The sequence below is a fragment of the Channa argus genome, chromosome 12 (assembly GCF_033026475.1).
Source record: "Channa argus isolate prfri chromosome 12, Channa argus male v1.0, whole genome shotgun sequence".
In the NCBI taxonomy this organism is placed as follows: domain Eukaryota; kingdom Metazoa; phylum Chordata; class Actinopteri; order Anabantiformes; family Channidae; genus Channa; species Channa argus.
The window spans coordinates 17,494,902-17,513,850 of NC_090208.1; the positions used below are offsets into that span (position 1 = coordinate 17,494,902).

The 18,949-nt window shown below is 39.0% G+C and overlaps 1 protein-coding gene across 3 annotated transcripts in view; it reads left to right on the forward strand.

Annotated features, from left to right (window-relative positions):
- Positions 1-18,949, forward strand: part of arhgef40 (Rho guanine nucleotide exchange factor (GEF) 40) — a 37,466-nt gene extending 18,517 nt beyond the window's left edge. For all 3 annotated transcript variants that reach the window (XM_067523884.1, XM_067523885.1, XM_067523886.1), the window contains 13 exons: positions 71-190; positions 2,185-2,376; positions 2,466-2,987; positions 4,072-4,448; positions 4,745-4,994; positions 5,519-5,608; positions 8,812-9,018; positions 10,567-10,746; positions 11,176-11,356; positions 12,364-12,474; positions 14,691-14,800; positions 15,936-15,979; positions 16,190-18,949. In XM_067523884.1, coding sequence (XP_067379985.1) covers positions 71-190; positions 2,185-2,376; positions 2,466-2,987; positions 4,072-4,448; positions 4,745-4,994; positions 5,519-5,608; positions 8,812-9,018; positions 10,567-10,746; positions 11,176-11,356; positions 12,364-12,474; positions 14,691-14,800; positions 15,936-15,962 — 2,367 coding nt within the window. In that variant the 3' untranslated portion in view covers positions 15,963-15,979; positions 16,190-18,949. The remainder of the gene's footprint in view (positions 1-70; positions 191-2,184; positions 2,377-2,465; positions 2,988-4,071; positions 4,449-4,744; positions 4,995-5,518; positions 5,609-8,811; positions 9,019-10,566; positions 10,747-11,175; positions 11,357-12,363; positions 12,475-14,690; positions 14,801-15,935; positions 15,980-16,189) is intronic.

The window sequence follows — 18,949 nt, forward strand, 5'->3', positions numbered from 1 at the left end:
TTTCCCCCTTGTACAGTAACACATGTTGTGTCCTCCTCTCACCCCTCTCCCCTGCGACTTCATTCCACAGTGTGATAAGGAGATTGAGCAAGTCCAGTCACAGTTGGACGACTACAAGGATCCTCCGTTGTCCCTCAGCAGACTTTCGCTGAAACAACAGAAGTTTAAAACATTCAGAGAATCAGCCAATGTGAGTGTTCAAGGCTTAATATTTGGGCGTTTTGAAATAGTTTCATACAATTTCTTGATACATATTTTATACAGAATAGACTTTTCTAAATATGTGTATTTGTTTGTTTGTATACACTCATGCAATCACTCAAAAAAGTGCATTTGATAAACATGCAGATTGTATACTTTGTTATTTTCATGTTAGCATACACATTTAGTATCTCAGTGACAGCAGGAAATTCCCTGTAAATTACTTACTTTGGTGCAATTTGGTGCTAGTGTCAAAATCATATGTAGACACATACACACAGCACCGGTTATCACCATGATCCGGTCCTCCTGCCACACAAGACCAAACCATTTCTTTTCATGGCACCTCAGTTTCAGTGTCTTCAGCCTGACTTCGCTTCACACCTCATGTGTTCATCGCTTTGGATAAAAGTGTATGCCAAATGACTAATTGTAAAAAAATAAATTTTATATATATATATATATATATATATATATATATATATATATAATTTAAAAAACTATATAATCTCACAAACACTTGAACACATGATGGATTTAAAGCTAATTTAAAAGAAAATTTGGTCTCCAAACAAACACAAAGCTGAATTCATAGGCAATAGAATTTTGCTGAGAATTGTACTGGTATATATTGTGTATCATGATTTTACTGAGATACAGTATTAGTGCAGTCCTTCATAGAGTTTTCCCTGATCTATGATGCCCATAAACACTGTGTGTGTGTGTGTGTGCGTGTGTGTGTGCGTGTTGTAAACACTAATGTTGTGTTTTCAGCTTGCAATTTGTGTCTTACTTCCATCTTGTTATGTCTGTGTAAAAAAACATTCATAGTGCTGCACCATTTCAGCCTCCCCATCTCACTATTACTTATTGTTACTGGCTGTGTTGACTTGGAACCAAATATTCCATAATAATCACAATAAATTTTCGACCTAAATGACATGAGTTGCGTAAACCTGACAACCCGATGACCAGGAACATTTTAACACTTGATCTGAATGTTTCTTTCTTGTTGGACTATATTTATTCTTTCTATGCATGTATGTCTCACTTGGGTGCAACTCAGCGTGTTTCTTTTTTTTTTATTCTCTCACTCTTGATGAGCTATAAAGCTCTTCTCCTCTCCTCTTGTTTAAACATTGAAGCAGCACTTTGTGCTTTTGAGTTTGCTGCCTAATTAAACTGAACAGCAGAAATGCAAATATTGTTCCCATGGCACGATGTGAGTCTATCTTGGGCTTCTTCTGTTGAAACTGAAACTTATCAAAGCTGAAAACAAAAACTTCTTCTTCTTTAACATTTTTTTTTACTTTTTCGCAGAGTAGGGGAACGACTTTGTACACATTAAAAAAGTGAGATTCTTTCTAAATGCTTTGAGCATGTAATTGTGTAAAAAAAACACTAAACCCCAAAATATTATGTAAAAAATAATTATTTCTATTTTTCTTGAACATCTTTGTGTCAAACAAATGGGGCTAATCGCCAGCCGGTTCGAGAGCTGGATTCACTTTTAGCAGTTTTACATTTTTACACAAGTCAGAGTGATTTCAATTGAGGTTTTCTTTCTTAGTTCTGAACAGAATCAAGAATCTTTGGTTTCACAGCATGTGGTGGCTCTTTATTATCTCACACTAAAACAATAATCCTTCTGTCACAATTCATAGATTATCATTCCTATTATCCTACTAATCCCATAGGAACCTTAAGCTCTGTTACTTACTGAAGGACTTCAAAAGGTAGAAACTAAATGTTTAAAATGTAAACAGATGTGGCTTGAACCCACTTTTTTGTCCTGTGGTTGTGTGTGTGTGTGTGTGTGTGTCATTCTTGTGGATACTGGTTAATATTGAAGTCAGTGTATTCCCAGCAGGGACAGTTAAAGGGCCATTATCCCATTTATGATTTCCCAAGTGTATCTTGTCAGGCTTCCACAGTAAATGCTTTTGGCAAAGAGCTCACAGTGGATATTCCTGAATCCCCTAGGAACTGCACAGTGAGACCCTGGCGGTGCTCAGTGATTTGGAGGGCTGGTGTGAGCTGGACTGGGCAGGACTAAGTCACATCCAAATCAGACTGCCTCCTGTCAGAGAGAAGCTGAGAGACATGTCCCACTGTCTGTCTGACTGCTGGACAACCTTGGATAGCACACAGAGGCTTCTGTCCACACTGACTGAGGTAAGGCAGCTCAGCAGGCCATCTGCTACACAGGAAGTTATGAAAACACATAAAAATGTTTAAATCTTCATCACTTGTCTCCTGTGCAGGCCAGCCAGTGGTGCGATGCAGTCTCCTCCACGTCTTCTTCTTCTTCTTTGTCTTCCACCTGCCCTCTTGCCTCCCTCCCTCCCATACCCCCATCCCGTTTCCAGGATGCTCGGGCTTTAGCCTTAGAGCTCGGTGGTGGGGCACTCCTGGACCTCTGGACCCATACAGTAGAGCGCTACCAGAGGACTGTAGCGCATGTCAAACCAAGGTTCCTCCAGTCTGATAGGACCCAGGGACAGGGCCAGGGGAAGCAGAAGACAACTTCGGCCAGCAGCCTGTGGGACCTGATGGGTCCCGAGGGAGAAGGCGACTGGGGGCTGGGAGCTGGTGGGGGAGAAGGGGGGCTGCAGTCCTGGGGATCCCTGGCATCACTGTTCAGACCGCAGACCTGCTCCACACTGAAAATAGGAGAAGACAAAGGGAATAAAAAGGAGGGATCAGGTGGAGGCAGTGGAGGATCAACCGGAGGAGCTGGAGGAGGGAAGTTCCTGCAGAACCTCCTCAATCCAGCTAAGAAGAGTGTGAGTCTGTGTTTTGTTTTGTAATGAATGTGTCACATTTCTCTTGTTTGTTACGATATTATTTGTCTGATACTGTTCTTCATTCCATTCTGCTGTCATGCGGGATCGAATCAAATGCTATGATTTATTTTGCCCCTTAACATAATATATAATTTCATTTGCAGCAAGATGTTATCCATACACATACAGTAATTCTTAATTGGTGAAGTGGTTTTGATTATAATATTGTATTGTTTGAATATGAACTATGAGTTTATTATCAGTAAAACAAATATTTTCTAAAAAATCCCTATGAGGCTACTAAAGGAATTCTTTCAGGGGGGCAGCATTGACTTACAGGTCAAATTGTCTTATGTTAGGAGGAAAAACAAAATATTCTCGTGTGAGTTGGATTTACTCAGAAAACTTTAATTTTCCATTGCATGCAGCTCAGTGTCCTTTGCATTATCACACAAAGTATGTACCAATACAGTTTATGGGTGTATAAGGACATTTACCTAAGCTAGAATCATTTTTGGAATTTGAGCTTTTTCCAGTACTTTAATTTTTCAGTTACATTGTCAGTCTATTTAATTTCTCTATAGAGTTTCCAGATAATGAGACAAAATAAATCAGTATTATACTTCATAAAAAATGATAGTAAAGGAGATAATTCATTATTCAGCAAATCACTATTTGAAAAATCGTCCAAATAATCCAACTTGTTCAAAAAAAGGGAATATGCATCTTTATATCCTATATAGTAACTTTTTCTAGTGTAAAATATTGTTACCATCACATTTTATTACTTTAAAATCACAATTAATGTGTTACTTTATTTTAACTATAAACCTAAAGAAGTCTTGAAAATGGGATTGTTTGTGGTGATTTACCTCAAGCTGCAGTTTCCCACAACTTTTTTTTTTTGAATCTTTCATAATGCACCAGTGTAGAGTTCACTTGTGTTCTACACTGAACAGAAACTAAACATTTAAAATAGCTCAGTGAACCTCAATGGTTTCAAAGGCCCACAATGTGGTATTGGTTCACCTCTTATCTGTCAAGTGTAGTTGTTAAGTGAATGGTAATATCCATCTCCTTCCAGCCCCCAGAGACCCCACTCCCTCCTAAGCCACCCAGAAAGCGACATCCGAGCTTTGACCTACAGGCTCTGCTGGCCCCCCGCAAAGGTACAGCGACCCCCAAACCTGCAGAATCCCCAGTTGGTGGCGGAAACCGTAACTCGCCCATGTCGTGGCTGGGGAGACGAACGTTAGCTGACCCGGTTATCACCACTGGCATGGCTGCAGCTATCCCTGGATGGGGTAATGGAGGAGGAGGTGGTGGAGGGGTGCTGATCCGAGGAGTGGAGGTCAGCAGCAAGGAGGTGGTGGATCACACAGGTTCGCCACGGCAACACGTGCTGCTAGGGAGGACTGAGAGGGAGACGGGCACAGACAGGGCTGGTTCAACTGCTCAGAGGTGTGTTTTTGTATGATTTTGAGCTGCAGAACAGGCTCAGATGAAAGAGAAACGTGATTCTTTCTTTCTTGGATAATTTAAGTAAAGTGAAGTCTGTTTGACCATGATTTTATCAGTCAGCATGTAATCTTAGATAATTGTATCATTACTAAGTGTTTGATCTCTGCCTATTGCTAACAGCTGTACTCACTCCCACTTCTCCTCTTTTTCCCACACTTGTTTCTCTTTTATTTAACCATGTTCCTACCCTCCTTATCTTCACTTAATTTCTTTTCTCGTCTTCATCCATCCCACAGTAAGCTCTACCTGCTCTGGTGTATGATGCTGAGCTCAGAAAGGCAGTATGTAACTGTGCTGAAGGGGGTAGAAGAGACATATCTTCCCTTACTGGAGCTATCAGACACCCCAGCCTCCATCAGGGGGAAGGCAGACACCCTCTTCCCCAGCTGGACAACCCTCAGCACCTTTCACTCACAGAGCCTACTCCCTGCAATGGAGGGTGCTCTTCTGCAGAGCTTATTGCAACAGGACTGCTTCAGCAAATATGTAAGTTGAGTAAGTTTGTTTTTTTCAACATAGGAATAATTAATGTTGTTTTATTTTAAGTTTTGCTACTGGGACCACAGAGTAAATTTAATGCTTAAAACCAAGAGTCCACAGAAAGTGGTTGTCGTGCTACTTGCTCAATCATATGCTTGAGGTTCAGTTCTACTTTATCCCAATTTGCCCCTCTCCGATCATTCCAGAAAAAAAAATAAAATAAAAAAATAAATAAATTTAAATTTAAAAAAAAAGAAAAAAAAAAAAAAAATATATATATATATAGAGAGAGATTTTTAGGTCTGAGGAGGTAAAAATATCAAAAGTTTGAACAGAAATGAAAGCAGGCCTGTAACTTAAATTACAGAATGCAGTTTAACTTTTTATTGCACTAAAAAAGACCCATTTGGTAAACATTTTTTTTTAAATGCTATGCCAACTTCTTTCTTTAGGGCCTTGGTGGACTTTATGTATTTCTTTTGCTAAGCACATACTCAACGTGTGTTCCTGCTCTTCTTTCTCCCATACAGCGGGAACAGTTTCTGCAGTATTCCAACTACATTAGGAACAAACCAGAGCTGGACTCTCCTCTGGTCACACAGGCTGCTGACTTTTTTAAGGTAAGATTAATCATGGAGCTAGTGTCAGATAAAACAGAATCTCAAAAACATCCGCTTGTTGTGTTCAAAGAGATTTTAAAAAAGGACTATTCCAAAAGTATCTCTCGACAAAGTAACATTTTTATGTGATTATTTTCTTTTTCAAAAATCTGTTAAACCACTCTGTGAGAACATCATTATGAGTCATTTAAGAGCACATCACAAGCATAAACCAATTAAAGCTGCTTTATTCAGCAGTGGCAGCAATTAAAAATGTGCTGTATACAGTAAAGCTAATTACGTGTTTAATGTACACTAGAAAAGCCAATTAAAGGTGGATTATAGAGAAAGTAATTTTAGCTTGCAAGCTACAATTAACTAAAACTAATACATCAACAGCATTGTGAGATTACTAAGATGACTTTATAAGTAGAGATCACAGTGCTTAAGATCTTTGAGGCTGCAGTTATTATATGTCACGTTAAGCAGCATTTCTATGAAGCCACCAGCAGGCGGCAGAGTCGGCTCATGACATATCCCGCAGGAGGCTTGAAAAAGCTTGAGCTCATTATAGCTTATGGCTGTAGGACGCTTTAAGGTTATCGTGATGGTGATAGACATTAAACTGGTGTTCAGGCAGCATGAAAATGATAATCACGTGGTGATGATTGTTTTGCCAGTGAAGACAGAAATACCACATATGGCTAATTTCACATGGTCTATGTGATTAGAAATAAACCCAGATGGAGAGCATGATTTTGAAGTGAAATATTGAAATTTCATTATGCCTGTACTATATTTGTATTTTTGGACCAATGACGATGGTAAAATCAAGCTTTGCTCTTTGTAACTTCAAGACATAATAACCAAAACAATAATTATCCTGATTGCACATGCCTGAAGTGTAATTGTAGCAGACCAAAAGACCTCTTCACCAAAATTGGAAAAATGATAACATGTAAACATAGATGTTAACCTGTTCTTGTCCTCAAGCTTAACCTAAATGTCATTTAGTAATCAAAAATAGTTTGGCAGGTCATTGGGACATGTTTCAAGTGTCTCAGTCAATGGCTCAGTCCACATTCAGCTTAACCTAGAAAGGAGTAGGAAGCCACAACCACCAATCAACAACAAGCAGTTATTCACTTAATCAATCAAAGGAAAATTAGTCAATAAAAAATAAATCATAACAAGACACAATAAATACTTACACAGTTCAAATCAGAGCTGAGGACAATCAATTATCAGCAATCAACAGCAATCAATTATCAGCATAGTATGCCAGAGCATTTAAGATATCAAAGCCAAAATCAACTACAACCCCAATTCTACAAAAGTTAGACACAAAAGTAGAACAAAAGTAGAACATAAACACCATATCAGATGAGAGATTTTACCATTTCATGGAAAATATTAGCTCATTTTGAATTTGATGGCATCAACACATCTCAAAAAAGTTGGAAGAGGCTGATGTTTACCCTTGTCTAACATCCCCTTTTTAACAGCTGTCTATAAACATCTGGGTAGTGAGGACATCTGTTGTAAGAGTTTTAGGAGAGGAATGTTGTCCCATTCTTGTCTGACAAAGGAGTCTAGCTGCTCAACAGTCCTTTGTTGCCAGATATTTTCTTTTATGATGTGCCAAATGTTTTCTATTAGTGAAAGGTCGTGACTGCAGGCAGGACAGTTTAGCATCCAGACTCTTCTCATCCAAAGCCCTGCTGTTGTGATGGATGCAGGTTACATGGATGTGGTTTAGCATTGTCTTGCTGAAATATACAAGACCTTCCCTGAAAGAGACGTTGTGCGGATGGGACCATATGTTGCTCTAAAACCTATATGTACTTTACACTAATGGACCCCCATACTATCAGAGATGCAGGCTTTTGAACTGTCTGCTGATGACAAGCTAGATGATCCCTCTCCTCTTTAGTCCACAGGACAGGGCATCCACGGTTTCCACAAGGAATTTCCAATGTTGATTCATGTGACCACAGAACAGTTTTCCATTTTGCCTAAGACCGTTTTAAATAAGCTTTGGTTCAGAAAACCTGGCGGCGTTTCTGGATCGTGTTCACATGTGGCTTGTTCTTTGCATCATACAGCTTTAACTTACATGTGTGGATTGCACAGTGAACTGTTCACAGACAGTGATTTCTCGAAGTGTTCCTGAGCCCATGCAGTGATGTCCAGTAGAGAATCAGACCTGTTTTTTAATGCAGTGCCATCTGGGGGGCCCAAAGATCATGCACATCCAGTTTTGACCTTTGGCCTTGTCCCTTGCGCACAGAGATACCTCCTGATTCTCTGAATCTTTTGATGATATTCTTCAAAGTCTTTCCAATTTTACATAGAGGAACATTTTTCTGAAATCATTCCACAATGGGGCGACTGTGGCGCAAATTTGAGAAGCTCTGTCTCATTCTGTACCCAGTCATGTTACTGACCTGTGGCCAATTAATTAGTTGTCAAATGTTCCTCCATTTGTTTTTGCTTTGTGGGAATATCTTTTCCAGCCTTTTGTTGCCCCTCTTCCAAATTTTTTGAGATGTGTTGCTGCCATTAAAGTCAAATGACCTAATATTTTATTGTGAATAAAATATTGGTTGATGAGATTTGCAAATCATTGCATTCTGTTTTTGTTTACATTTTCACATCTTCCCAACTTTTTTGAAATACTAAAGATGATTTAGATTTGTCAGCAAAACTGTTTTTTTAAATATTTTAAAATGTTTTCTGTGTCAATGTAAGGAGAATGCAAAGCATTTATCAAATAACTAAGTATAGTGATCAGTGGATTGCAAACCTGCAATAACCAATGTAAGGATGTGAGAAGTAATTATTATGAAAGGTTTAAGCCTTAGGAGTCTATGATTAAGCTGCCGTGATGGACTCACATGATTAGTTTAATGGGAAACATTTTCTTGATATGGTACATTATGGTAAAATCAACATTTTTAAAAAACAACTGCAGACCCCCAATAATTTAAGATTGTAAAGATAAAAGTAAAGATGCAGTCAGACCAGTCTCAGACACAAAGTTCTCCCACTGAATTTTCCCCAGTATTCGTCAAGACCCCTGACTCTTGAATTTTTTGTTGCATTGTGAAGACTTGAGTGTTTTAAGCTACATTCAGTGATCGTTTGAACAAAACTACAAAACAACCTAAAAGAGGGAACAAGGTCTAACATTTATTTGTTCTTTTCTTTCCTTCTTATTGCAGTCCAAACTCCCTGCAGCCTCCCCCCTCTCCCCTCTGGCGTTCCCTCACTGTCTTCAGGCTCCCATTCAGAGACTAGAGCAATATTGCGAGGCCCTGGAGGAGCTGGGTGGACTTAACCCTGCCTCAGACTCCGCCCTGTCGATCCTAAGACACACCCAGCGGCACGGTGAGGACCTAAGGGCCAGTGACCTCATCGTCGGATGTCCGGTGAGAAAGCTTGTCCTAGTTTGTGACTCTGCAACTGTGAATCAAGTCCCACTTTCTTTTCTCAAAGGGGGAAAAAACTAACTCGTCTTGATGAGGTCAGGCTGGTGGAAGAGATGAAATTGTTATAGCAGTCTTTCAATGGAGGGAATGTATGGGTCTTTATTATGAATTTAAAAGGTACATTTACTGTGTATGTTACATATGTTTAAATTGTACTAAAAGGAAATAATTTGAAGTGCATTAGCAAGTCCATTTTTTTTTACAGTCTTCAGCATTGCTGTGCATTAGGAAGAACTTCTGGTGTATTTCAATGTTAACTTATCAAACCAATAAGGTTTGGTTTACTTCGCTCAAAAAGCAAAATTAGCAAATAAAAAAATAGAAAAGGAAGCATGAGGAAATCCAGTTTTCTTAGAAAACCAGGAAGAAACAATTTTTGTGCCTCTATTATTGGCGTGGATTTGCTCTAACCTTTTTCAAAGAGTCAGAAAACACCATGTCCATTTGCCCTATATTGTGCTTCTCTGACACAGCAGTATTACTCCGAGCTAGTCGTGACAAACGTTTGACTCCCACACACGACCTCCGCTCCTCCGCCTTTCGAGCGCGCGAGGGGGGGATATTATGGCAACACAAACACTCCCATTGAGCTACTTCAAATTGCGCTGCAACAGCTCTCCAAGTGAAACGCCTGTAAGTGCAGGTGCGTGTGTGTGTGTGTGTGTGTATAGGTGGGTGTGGATGTGGGTGTTCATAATGTGTGTGAAGCATCTACTTGTATGATAACCCACACATCTCTAGAGGATTAAAAATAAAGTTTTCTGTCATCAGTTGCTGGAAAAGTATGAGTGCTTTTACTTTTACTGTCAGTGTAGTTATGGCTGAGAAATGTATTGTTTATGTTGCCATGTTTGTTTGTGGCTTTGTAAGTCTTTGTAAGTATATCTCTGGTAGGATTCACAACAATATCACAAAGTCTAAGCCTTGTAACCGACAGGAACAATAAAGTCCTTTTTTTTACAAAAGGCATGAGTCAGCTGGCCAATTAGAGCAAAGATCCAACAGAATGGAGCATCCTTGGGAAGAGAGAATATGTCACCATGCAAGGCACTGTGTAATAATACTGCTTTGTCCTTTTCTTTATTGAACTGAGGATAAAAACTGTTCAGTCTTTGTAGCTGAAATGTCTCATAACTCCAAACCGAAACTGTGAGTAGGTGGAAGTTGTTGAGATTTACCTCCAAAACAAGACATTGTCAGGTCATAAATGTGTTGAAAACCCTATGAGGACTCTTAAATGTAGAGCGATTTATTTTTGTGCTGAGAGCAGGAGAGCTGTACCTTTTGGCTTTTTAAAGAGTTAGTATTTGTCCAGTGCAAAAACAAGCAAAGAAAACATGATTTTAACACAAGTCAAGGCTAAATGGCCTCTTAAGATAGAAATTAAGATGATACCTTTGCAAATCAAGGCCTTGGGTGTGGGATGGAAGCCACGATAAGTGTATCCTACTAATTTGTGTTTTGCGTCTGTGTAATGTGTGATTTCAGATCCCTGTGGCGGAGCGTGGTGAGCTGGTGCGCCAGGGTGAGCTGACTGTGTGTGGAGGAGCTCGCAGGAAGAGAGTGGGTGTCAGGAACATTTTCCTCTATCAACACGTCGTCATCTTCACCAAACAGAAGAGCCCCAGCCCGGGACGCACCACCTACAGCTACAAACACAGCATCAAGGTACATAGCACTCAAACAGAAGCAGTCACTCTCTAATTCACACACACACACACACACACACACACACACACACACACACACACACACACACACACACATACACATACACACACACACACACAGACACACAAACTACACACACAAACATTTCATTATCTCCCTCTCTCCCAAATGCTGTAGGAATTCATTTTAAATACTGATTCAATTGAAACAAACTTAGACAAACTGAAAATGGCTGCACTCTTCATGACAGGACTAAAATTCCTCGATTGATTTGCCTCATTTAATTTCTTCCCTTATGCTCTTCACTCTGCGCTGCAGTTACAATTATTTGTCTTAGTTTTTATTCCCATCTCCTCTATTTTTTCCCTTCCATTTGTTCCACTCCAATCCAGTGTTTTGACTTTTTTTATCCTCTTCTCTCTGCAGACGGGTGAGATGGGTCTGACTCAGAGTGTTGGTGAGGACGGACTGAAGTTTGAGGTTTGGGTCCGTCAAGCTCCTCGAACTAGAGACTGCATCACGCTGCAAGCACAGGACAGGGAAGACAAAAAGACGTGGACCCATGATATTGCGCATCTGCTGTGGACGCATGCCATCAACAACACAGGTACATTTTGACCTTTGACATCAGAGACCGAAACTGTGGACTCTTTGCAGTTTTATTCTTCTTTGAGAGTACTACTGCATACAGAAAAGAAGCTGCATTAAGCATGATCAACTCATCTCACATAACTAGAAACACAGGCATAACTCATTTCTGGTTGAGGCCACTGGCTTGAGGCTACATTAGCAACCACTAACACACCCAAATCTCTAAAAGAACTATTGGTTTGCATTGTGGGTATTCACTTGCACATACATATCAACTGTTAGTAAGCACTTGCACATAGATAAATATTTGCATACACATATACTGTATGCTTACTTTTATGTTTTTACTTAACTGTTCATCATGAGCCAAACAGTGTTCTACTGGTGCAATGCTAATTATGTATTTTCTATGTACATCAAGTGCAGTAAACATAATATTTCTCATAAACAATATTTCTCTGACACTGTCTATATTTGGTCATGTTTAACATTGTCCTAATCTGGTGCCAAATTCATTGTTTGGTTGCATTCTCAACATTCTTTAGTTAGAAAGCAGGAACACACCCTCAGCACACGGCCAAGTCTATCGCAAAGTTAAAGGGCCATTTTATCCTTTATCTGAATCCCAACATTATGTGGAGATTGGTTGAAAACATGTGGTAATACCTCTAAATATAGTGCAGGGGGTAGGTTTAGTCAGTTTTAGTACACATGAAAAGAACCAGCACCATTTCCATCTGCTGTCTGGCTTTTGATTTTATACTGGGCTTTCCAAAAACAATGACGTTCTAGTTATACTATCTTATCTATCTACTTTAATTCACAAAACCCACCATTGCTTCCTGTAGTTGACTGAGTTTATACACTGGGCAAAATGCACTGTAACTGGCATAAAATGTCATTATATCATAATGACATAATAACATCTTGCAAATACTGTGTTTTCTATAAAAACATCGTATTCGTAAAAAATCGTATCTTTCAATGATTTTTTTCTATTTGCTCCTCTCTCTCCTCTCCCAGAGTTGTGTCTGAAAGAGTCACTGTGTATGGGGGTTTCCAGTAAGCTGCTGCTGGACGCCACAGGAACTCAAAGCTCAGAGCTGGACTCCATCTACAGTCTTAATGACAGAGGTAAGTTACAGAAGGAAAAGCATCTGCAACACAGTATATGTGGGATGCCTACATTTGCTGGTAGGAGAATAGTACAGAAAGAAAAGCTTGATCATCAAACATTTGAAATGGAAATGTTTGCATGTCATGGATTTCACAGTTAAAGACTTCAATATGTGTCTAAAACTGAACAGATATCAACAGGTATGTAGCTAACACAAAAAAACTCAGCGCAAAGTTTTACATTTAAGTACTGCAGTTTTATATTGCTAACCTCACAGATATATAAAGTCTGAAGAATTTTACAGTTCAAATGGTGTCTACAGGAAGTTGGCCGGTTTTATGTTACATATTGGATTACTGGATTGTTCAAATCTGCTTTATGAGCTGAAAGTGAGGTGGTCATGAGAATACAGACAGGAAACAAAATGGGCCCTGGGTATATGTCCCATGTGACAAGGTAATAACATGGTACATGGTTTTTTCCCCCAGTCTCAAGCCCCTGGGCTATTCCATGAATTTTTGATATTTGTCTCACACTGAGAAATTTTGAAGAGCTGTGACATGCCTGGAGAGAATATGTAGCACAGTCAAAATGCTTGAGTGTAGAAACACGATTTTTCTTCTGCTATGATAAAATCACATCACAACTTTCCCCTCTAACCCCCTGTAACTAAAGCAACCAAAGGTTTGTCGAGTTTTTGTTTTACATGAATGAGAGCTTTCATGGCTTTAAACAACCTAATTAATGTATAAGTGATTTTTCGTCATAGTTTTTACTGTGTATCCTTAATGATCTGTTAACTGGTCAATATTTGGCCACATAAATACACCACCAATACTGCGGTGTCATTTTGTACACCAAAAAAAATATTAGTTCAATATTAACTTTTGCTATGTTTTGGTCTCCACAAATTTCAAGATTCAAGATTCAACAACTTTATTGATCCCATAGGCCTATTATGTTGGCCATTTCTCAGGAAATGATCTGTCTGATCTAGATGCATGTAGCAAATGTTGTTCAGTATCTAGTTGGTAACTTTTCTGACTGTTTTTTGTATTAGGCATGCAGCATTTAGCGGGATTTAGAGCTTTTTAAAATTGTATTATAGTCTATTTGAGAAACAAAGCAATGACGCTGTGAATAAAATAAAATCAAAATAACAAACGGAAAATGCTAAAATGCTGAGAGGAACTACCAAGTTGGGTGGTGATGTTATTTTTCTGTGGGTTTCTTCCTACAAGCTAACCTGCTTCATTCTCCCTGTTCACTGTTAATATAAAATATGCTCCTTTAATAACTAAGGGTTTAAAATCTCTTCCTGTAGAAACTAGCCAAGCAATGAGATATTTCTGAGTTGTTAAAATAGAGTTGAATTGCAGAAATGTTAATAGTTTCACACCTCAAAACAAATATCAGTATGTTCATCCTCAGGCTGCAATATGAACTAAGAAAAATTGTCAATTACCTGAAAGTCAAAGAGAATCAGGCAAAATGTGCAAGGAAACTTAAAATAACACACGATTGTTCTTATATTTGAAGAAAAACTTTAGTCCTCACTCCACCTACACTGAAAATCAGCAACAGGTTCACAACAGTTCCCTGCTGAATACGCTGAGTACAATTACAAATCTCCCTGAAAGTGAAGGAAATTACTCACAAAGATACCAAAGAGGGAAGCTGAAGAAAAGATATATAAGATGATCTGTGGACAAGCTTAAAACATAAACAAATTCAAAGAAAACAGCCAATCTGTTAAAAATTCTTCAGATTCCAGACCCACCATACAGTCTCTAAAGGCTGCTGTTGCCCTAGAGCCAAAGTGAATTCCCATTCACAGCTCAGTGTAATGCACATACTGCTCACCAGGTGTCTCATTGAGCGCAGCAGCTCAGGATTTCAATGCATGAATTGTCCTCTGGGACAGAACATAGTGTTAGAAATTCATTGAACAGGATGAGGAAAATGCTTTCTCACTCTGACTGCTCCGTCTTTGTGCCTCCCATACGCAGCCTGCATCCATCTTTAATTTCAAGAAAACATTATGACATACTGATTTATGTGCTATAAAATGCACACATGCAATGCACATGGCAAAAACACTAAATGAATGTAAATTTCTGCCTGGATGGAGCTTTGTATTAGTGTTTCAACGAGATTTTCCACCACCGGCTTTGCAGTGAGCGAAACATATTTATAGAACTATAACTGCACACGTTCTCTCTGTTTCTCTCAGTGCACAGTAGTTGCTCAGACTCGTCCTCTGTTGGCAGTCAGAAGGAGGGGGGATCCCCGGCATCTGGGAGGGACCCCAGAAGAAGCTCTGGATCAACAAGTTACTCACAGGTGGGTTAGAAATGTACTCCCACGTCACACAGTCCAGCGGCTATGAATGCAAAGGAGTTACTCAACACTTTTCCATAGTTAAATATAGATTTGAAATGTGAAGAATGTGAAGTGAGGAGTGAAGGTTTTTTTTTTCTCTCACACTGTTACCGCAGAGTGTTTTTCAAGTGTAGAAGGTTTTCCAAGAACTTTTATTAGACTCTGGGAAAAAAATAAAGAAAAAATAATACAGGTTTCTTGTAATGTTGTCCATGCTTGAACAACCTGAACAACCAATTTGCTCATAACCCCAAATACTTTTCGAGGGGACCTCTTTGTGGATTAAGGGTTAAAACATGGACTACACACCACAAAGTCCCAGTTTTAGCCATTTCCCTATTCCCTCTCTCTCATTTCCTTTAATGTCTCTATAATTGTTTTTTAATCAAGGTATAAAGTAAACACATATAGTATGCAGGGTTCTCTCACAGTGAGTTGCATTTAAAAGCTTTTGAGTTTTTACAGAACAATTCTCTTTACTCTGCATGTTAGTTTGAAAAATTCCTTTGTTCCTAGTGTTTGGTCAGAAAAGGCCAGATGTTTGCTAAGAATGTATCAGCGGCATTGTAGAAAAATGTCAGCCGGTTGTGTGTAACCTGTGTCGGAGGCCACACCAGTCACTGTGGGGAAACTAATACAGCTTCATTGAAGTGATTTCTAGTCCTTGTGTGTGTCCTTCAAACTGCAAAATCATTTATATATGACGATACAAGACAGAGTGCATGCATATTCTCAGCTGTAAGGAAACAGCAATAGGGGCCTGCCATCTCTGTAGAGTCTAAATGAATTTGCTCTGTGCACGCACATACACAAACATACACACATTCTCCCAATCTCCTTATCTAGCAAACAGAATATGACAGATTGGCAAACAGACTGCACTGGGAACAGATTGACAGACAGACGGACACATGCAGCCCAAACAGATAGGGCAAACACACAGACAGCGATATGCACATATTCAGCAACAGAGGGAGGATTGACGCTTGTGCAAACGTACGGGCACGCGTTGGAACACACACACATATACACACTTTTGTGCAGAATATAGAATGTGACTGTATCTGTTTTCCTTTTTTTCCCTCTTCCTCCTCAGAGTCAGTCTCCCTCTACAGCTGTGTAACACTCATCTCAATAACAGTAAGTTACTGTGTTTGTTACATGTGTCTTTTTTTCTCTGCTGTTGCTTTCATTACATCTGCTGCTCACGTCATTGCAACGCTCACCTACTGATTGCACACTTTTTATTGATTTCTTACTTCTATTTCTAATAAAAGAAACGCATGTGTAGAATTCTTAAGATTTACATAAAATTGTGTCAAATGTTCAACTTAAATTTTTTTCAAACAGAAAACGGACCCTGGATTTTTGGGGAAAACTAAACTGGAGGGCCAAACTGGATTTCAAGGAGCAAGAAGACAAAAAGACACACCCTTGGACTGTATTTCAAGTTTTCCACTTCTCCTGTTGCCCACTTCACCTTTTAGACAGTAATAAAATACTCGCAGATTGGCCAGAGCATTCCCGATGTTAAACCTCCCAGCTTTAATATGAACCCACAAAGAATGGCTCCATCCAAAAGGGATCAAAACTGCCCTGTTTAAAGCATGACAAGCACCAGCAGGTCTCTCTGCACTCCGCCATTTTGGATCTGCCAGTCTCAGTTGCTGGCAGAGTCATTGACACCAAAGGCACTTCAGCCACACAGTGCGGCCATTGTCTGCCCCGCGGCTCCCCACTAGGCCAAACCACTTGGTCTGAACCACTGACTGCCTGGCTGGCTGACTGTACGGATCACATGCTCCAGCATCTGATAATAAACAGGAAGTAATATGCAGGGTATAAATACACAGTAGGGTTGCATATTTAGAATGTATTATGTACTTTTTTATTTTCATAACGCTGCATTGAGTACTGTAGGTTTTTTTCCTGCCTGTGTAAAAATGTGTGGCAGAGGCTAGGTGTGATTGCATCTATGTAAATGAGGCAGGAGTGGTATGAGCATGCACAAATACACATACATACACACACACACATGCATACAAATATATACACACACTAAAACACACACACACAATGTCTCTCAGCACATGCAGTCATTTGTATTGTTATAAGACAGTGAAGCACTGTTCACTTCACATGCTCACACACACTCACTGTGGCCATTTTACAGCCTGGTACAGTGGTTAAATCAACGAGAGGCAAGGTTACATCTGAACACGTAGACCACAGTAAGCTTTGCCTCGATGATGAACAGGAACGTTATCATTATCATCTGTTATACTTCTGTTAATGGGTTTTTAAGCTAACAGTTTTGTATTTTTATTAACAGCGGTATAGGATTTAATGGCCAAATGGTATTAATCTACTTTAAAGTGTAACTTATGAGCTTCTTGGTGCCTTAAAAATCTTCTTCAGTGTACTGATAATTTAATATTAGACCTTTTAATATGCTATATTCTACATGCCAAATGTGTATAATGGGTGTCTGTGCAATGTTGATTTGTGTACAATGAAGTATTGTTTTTATCAGTTCTCTCCATAAAATGGAGAAAAGTGGATCTATTTGAATTTCTCTAGATCTGGTTTTACTGATTTTGTGCTTGTGGTCAAAAGTCATAAACTACATCTAATTGTTCTTAAGGAGATAATTTAATCAAGCGTGTCTTCTAAGTTGTTTTTCTCGGAGAAATATATTTAAGTAGAATTCCCCCAAATCTTTCCAGTTTTTTTCAAAATAAATTTGTGTTTTAAGATTAAGGGGGTTTGGCATATGGCTCTTGTGATGTTAGGGGATTAGTTTAACCTAAATTAAAGGAAATGTTTTCACTTTCTTGGCAAGAATTAGAGGAAAAGATTGAAGCTGCTACAGTAAATATGTAGCTAGAGCAAGCAACCTGATAGCTTAGCTTAAAACAGCAATGGAAAAAGCATTTAACGTGGCTCTAACAAAGACAACAGAAATGATCCACCAGCATCCATGAAGCTCACTAATTATAACATAAAATTTATGTTTTTGTACAAATGTTTTTTGTATTTTTTATGAACATCTCATATAATTAGCTTGGTCAAAGTTCTCAGGCTAAATTGATTAAGATAACAAATCAAATGAGACATGTACTGACCCCACAGACATTGGAGTGCTATTAGTATTCTTATCCAATGCTCAGCAAGAACTTTAATAATCATTTTACCCAAACTGTGTACCCATTCCATTCAGATATCGTGTCTCAAAACCAATGGAACAAAAGATAAAAATAGCTTCTGCTTCTGTAGAACAGTAACTTAACCTCTGCTACTTTGCCAGATTTACTAGTGGGTCCAATAATAGAAATACACGTTACAGTGCTGAGTTGTACTCTCACAACTTAATATTCCGTTGGAGGTCTCAAATACATCACTTTAATTTTGAATAGTAGGGAACCATGAACAAAGAGATGGAGGGGATATCTCCAATGTTGTGATGAGGCTGCAACAAAAAGGTTTCATACATTGATGGAGTTCATACTTTATGACAGCAAGCGTTCAATTGGTAAAACCAATCAACATCCACTCACCGGTTTGATTGGATAGCACACGTATCCAACAGTATCATGCTTAAGGTACAATATGAAACCATCAGGTAGTGAAAACCGACAGCAGCGGGAGGTCAGGCTCATGTCTGCAGACAGCAGCAGCAGCAGCAGTTTGTTGCTGTTATCAGATTTAGCACGTTTCATATCTGCATCCAAATTCAAAAATTGCAAATGGCTATCGAGCCACTTCTAAATCAATATGTAATTTGTTGGCGTGGAGAAGTGGAATAGCCCTGTGCACTTCATAGCCTTTAGCTGTTTGGTACATTGCGTTATATTGGAAGCAATGTAATGAACACCATCTTTCATTCTTACCACGTTATAGATTGTCATATGCAGAATTTCCCACTTTTGTTTGCCATTGTAAGGCAGTATTATGTATATAAACTTTCCTCTTGCTCTTTTTCTGTGACACACTCTGCCTGATGTTTACATTTTTTTGCAAGGAATGTTGAAAAGGCATGTTATGATTACTTGATAATTGTACTTTGTTTTTCACTTTTCTGTGTTGAATTAAAAATGGATGGAAGTTTCA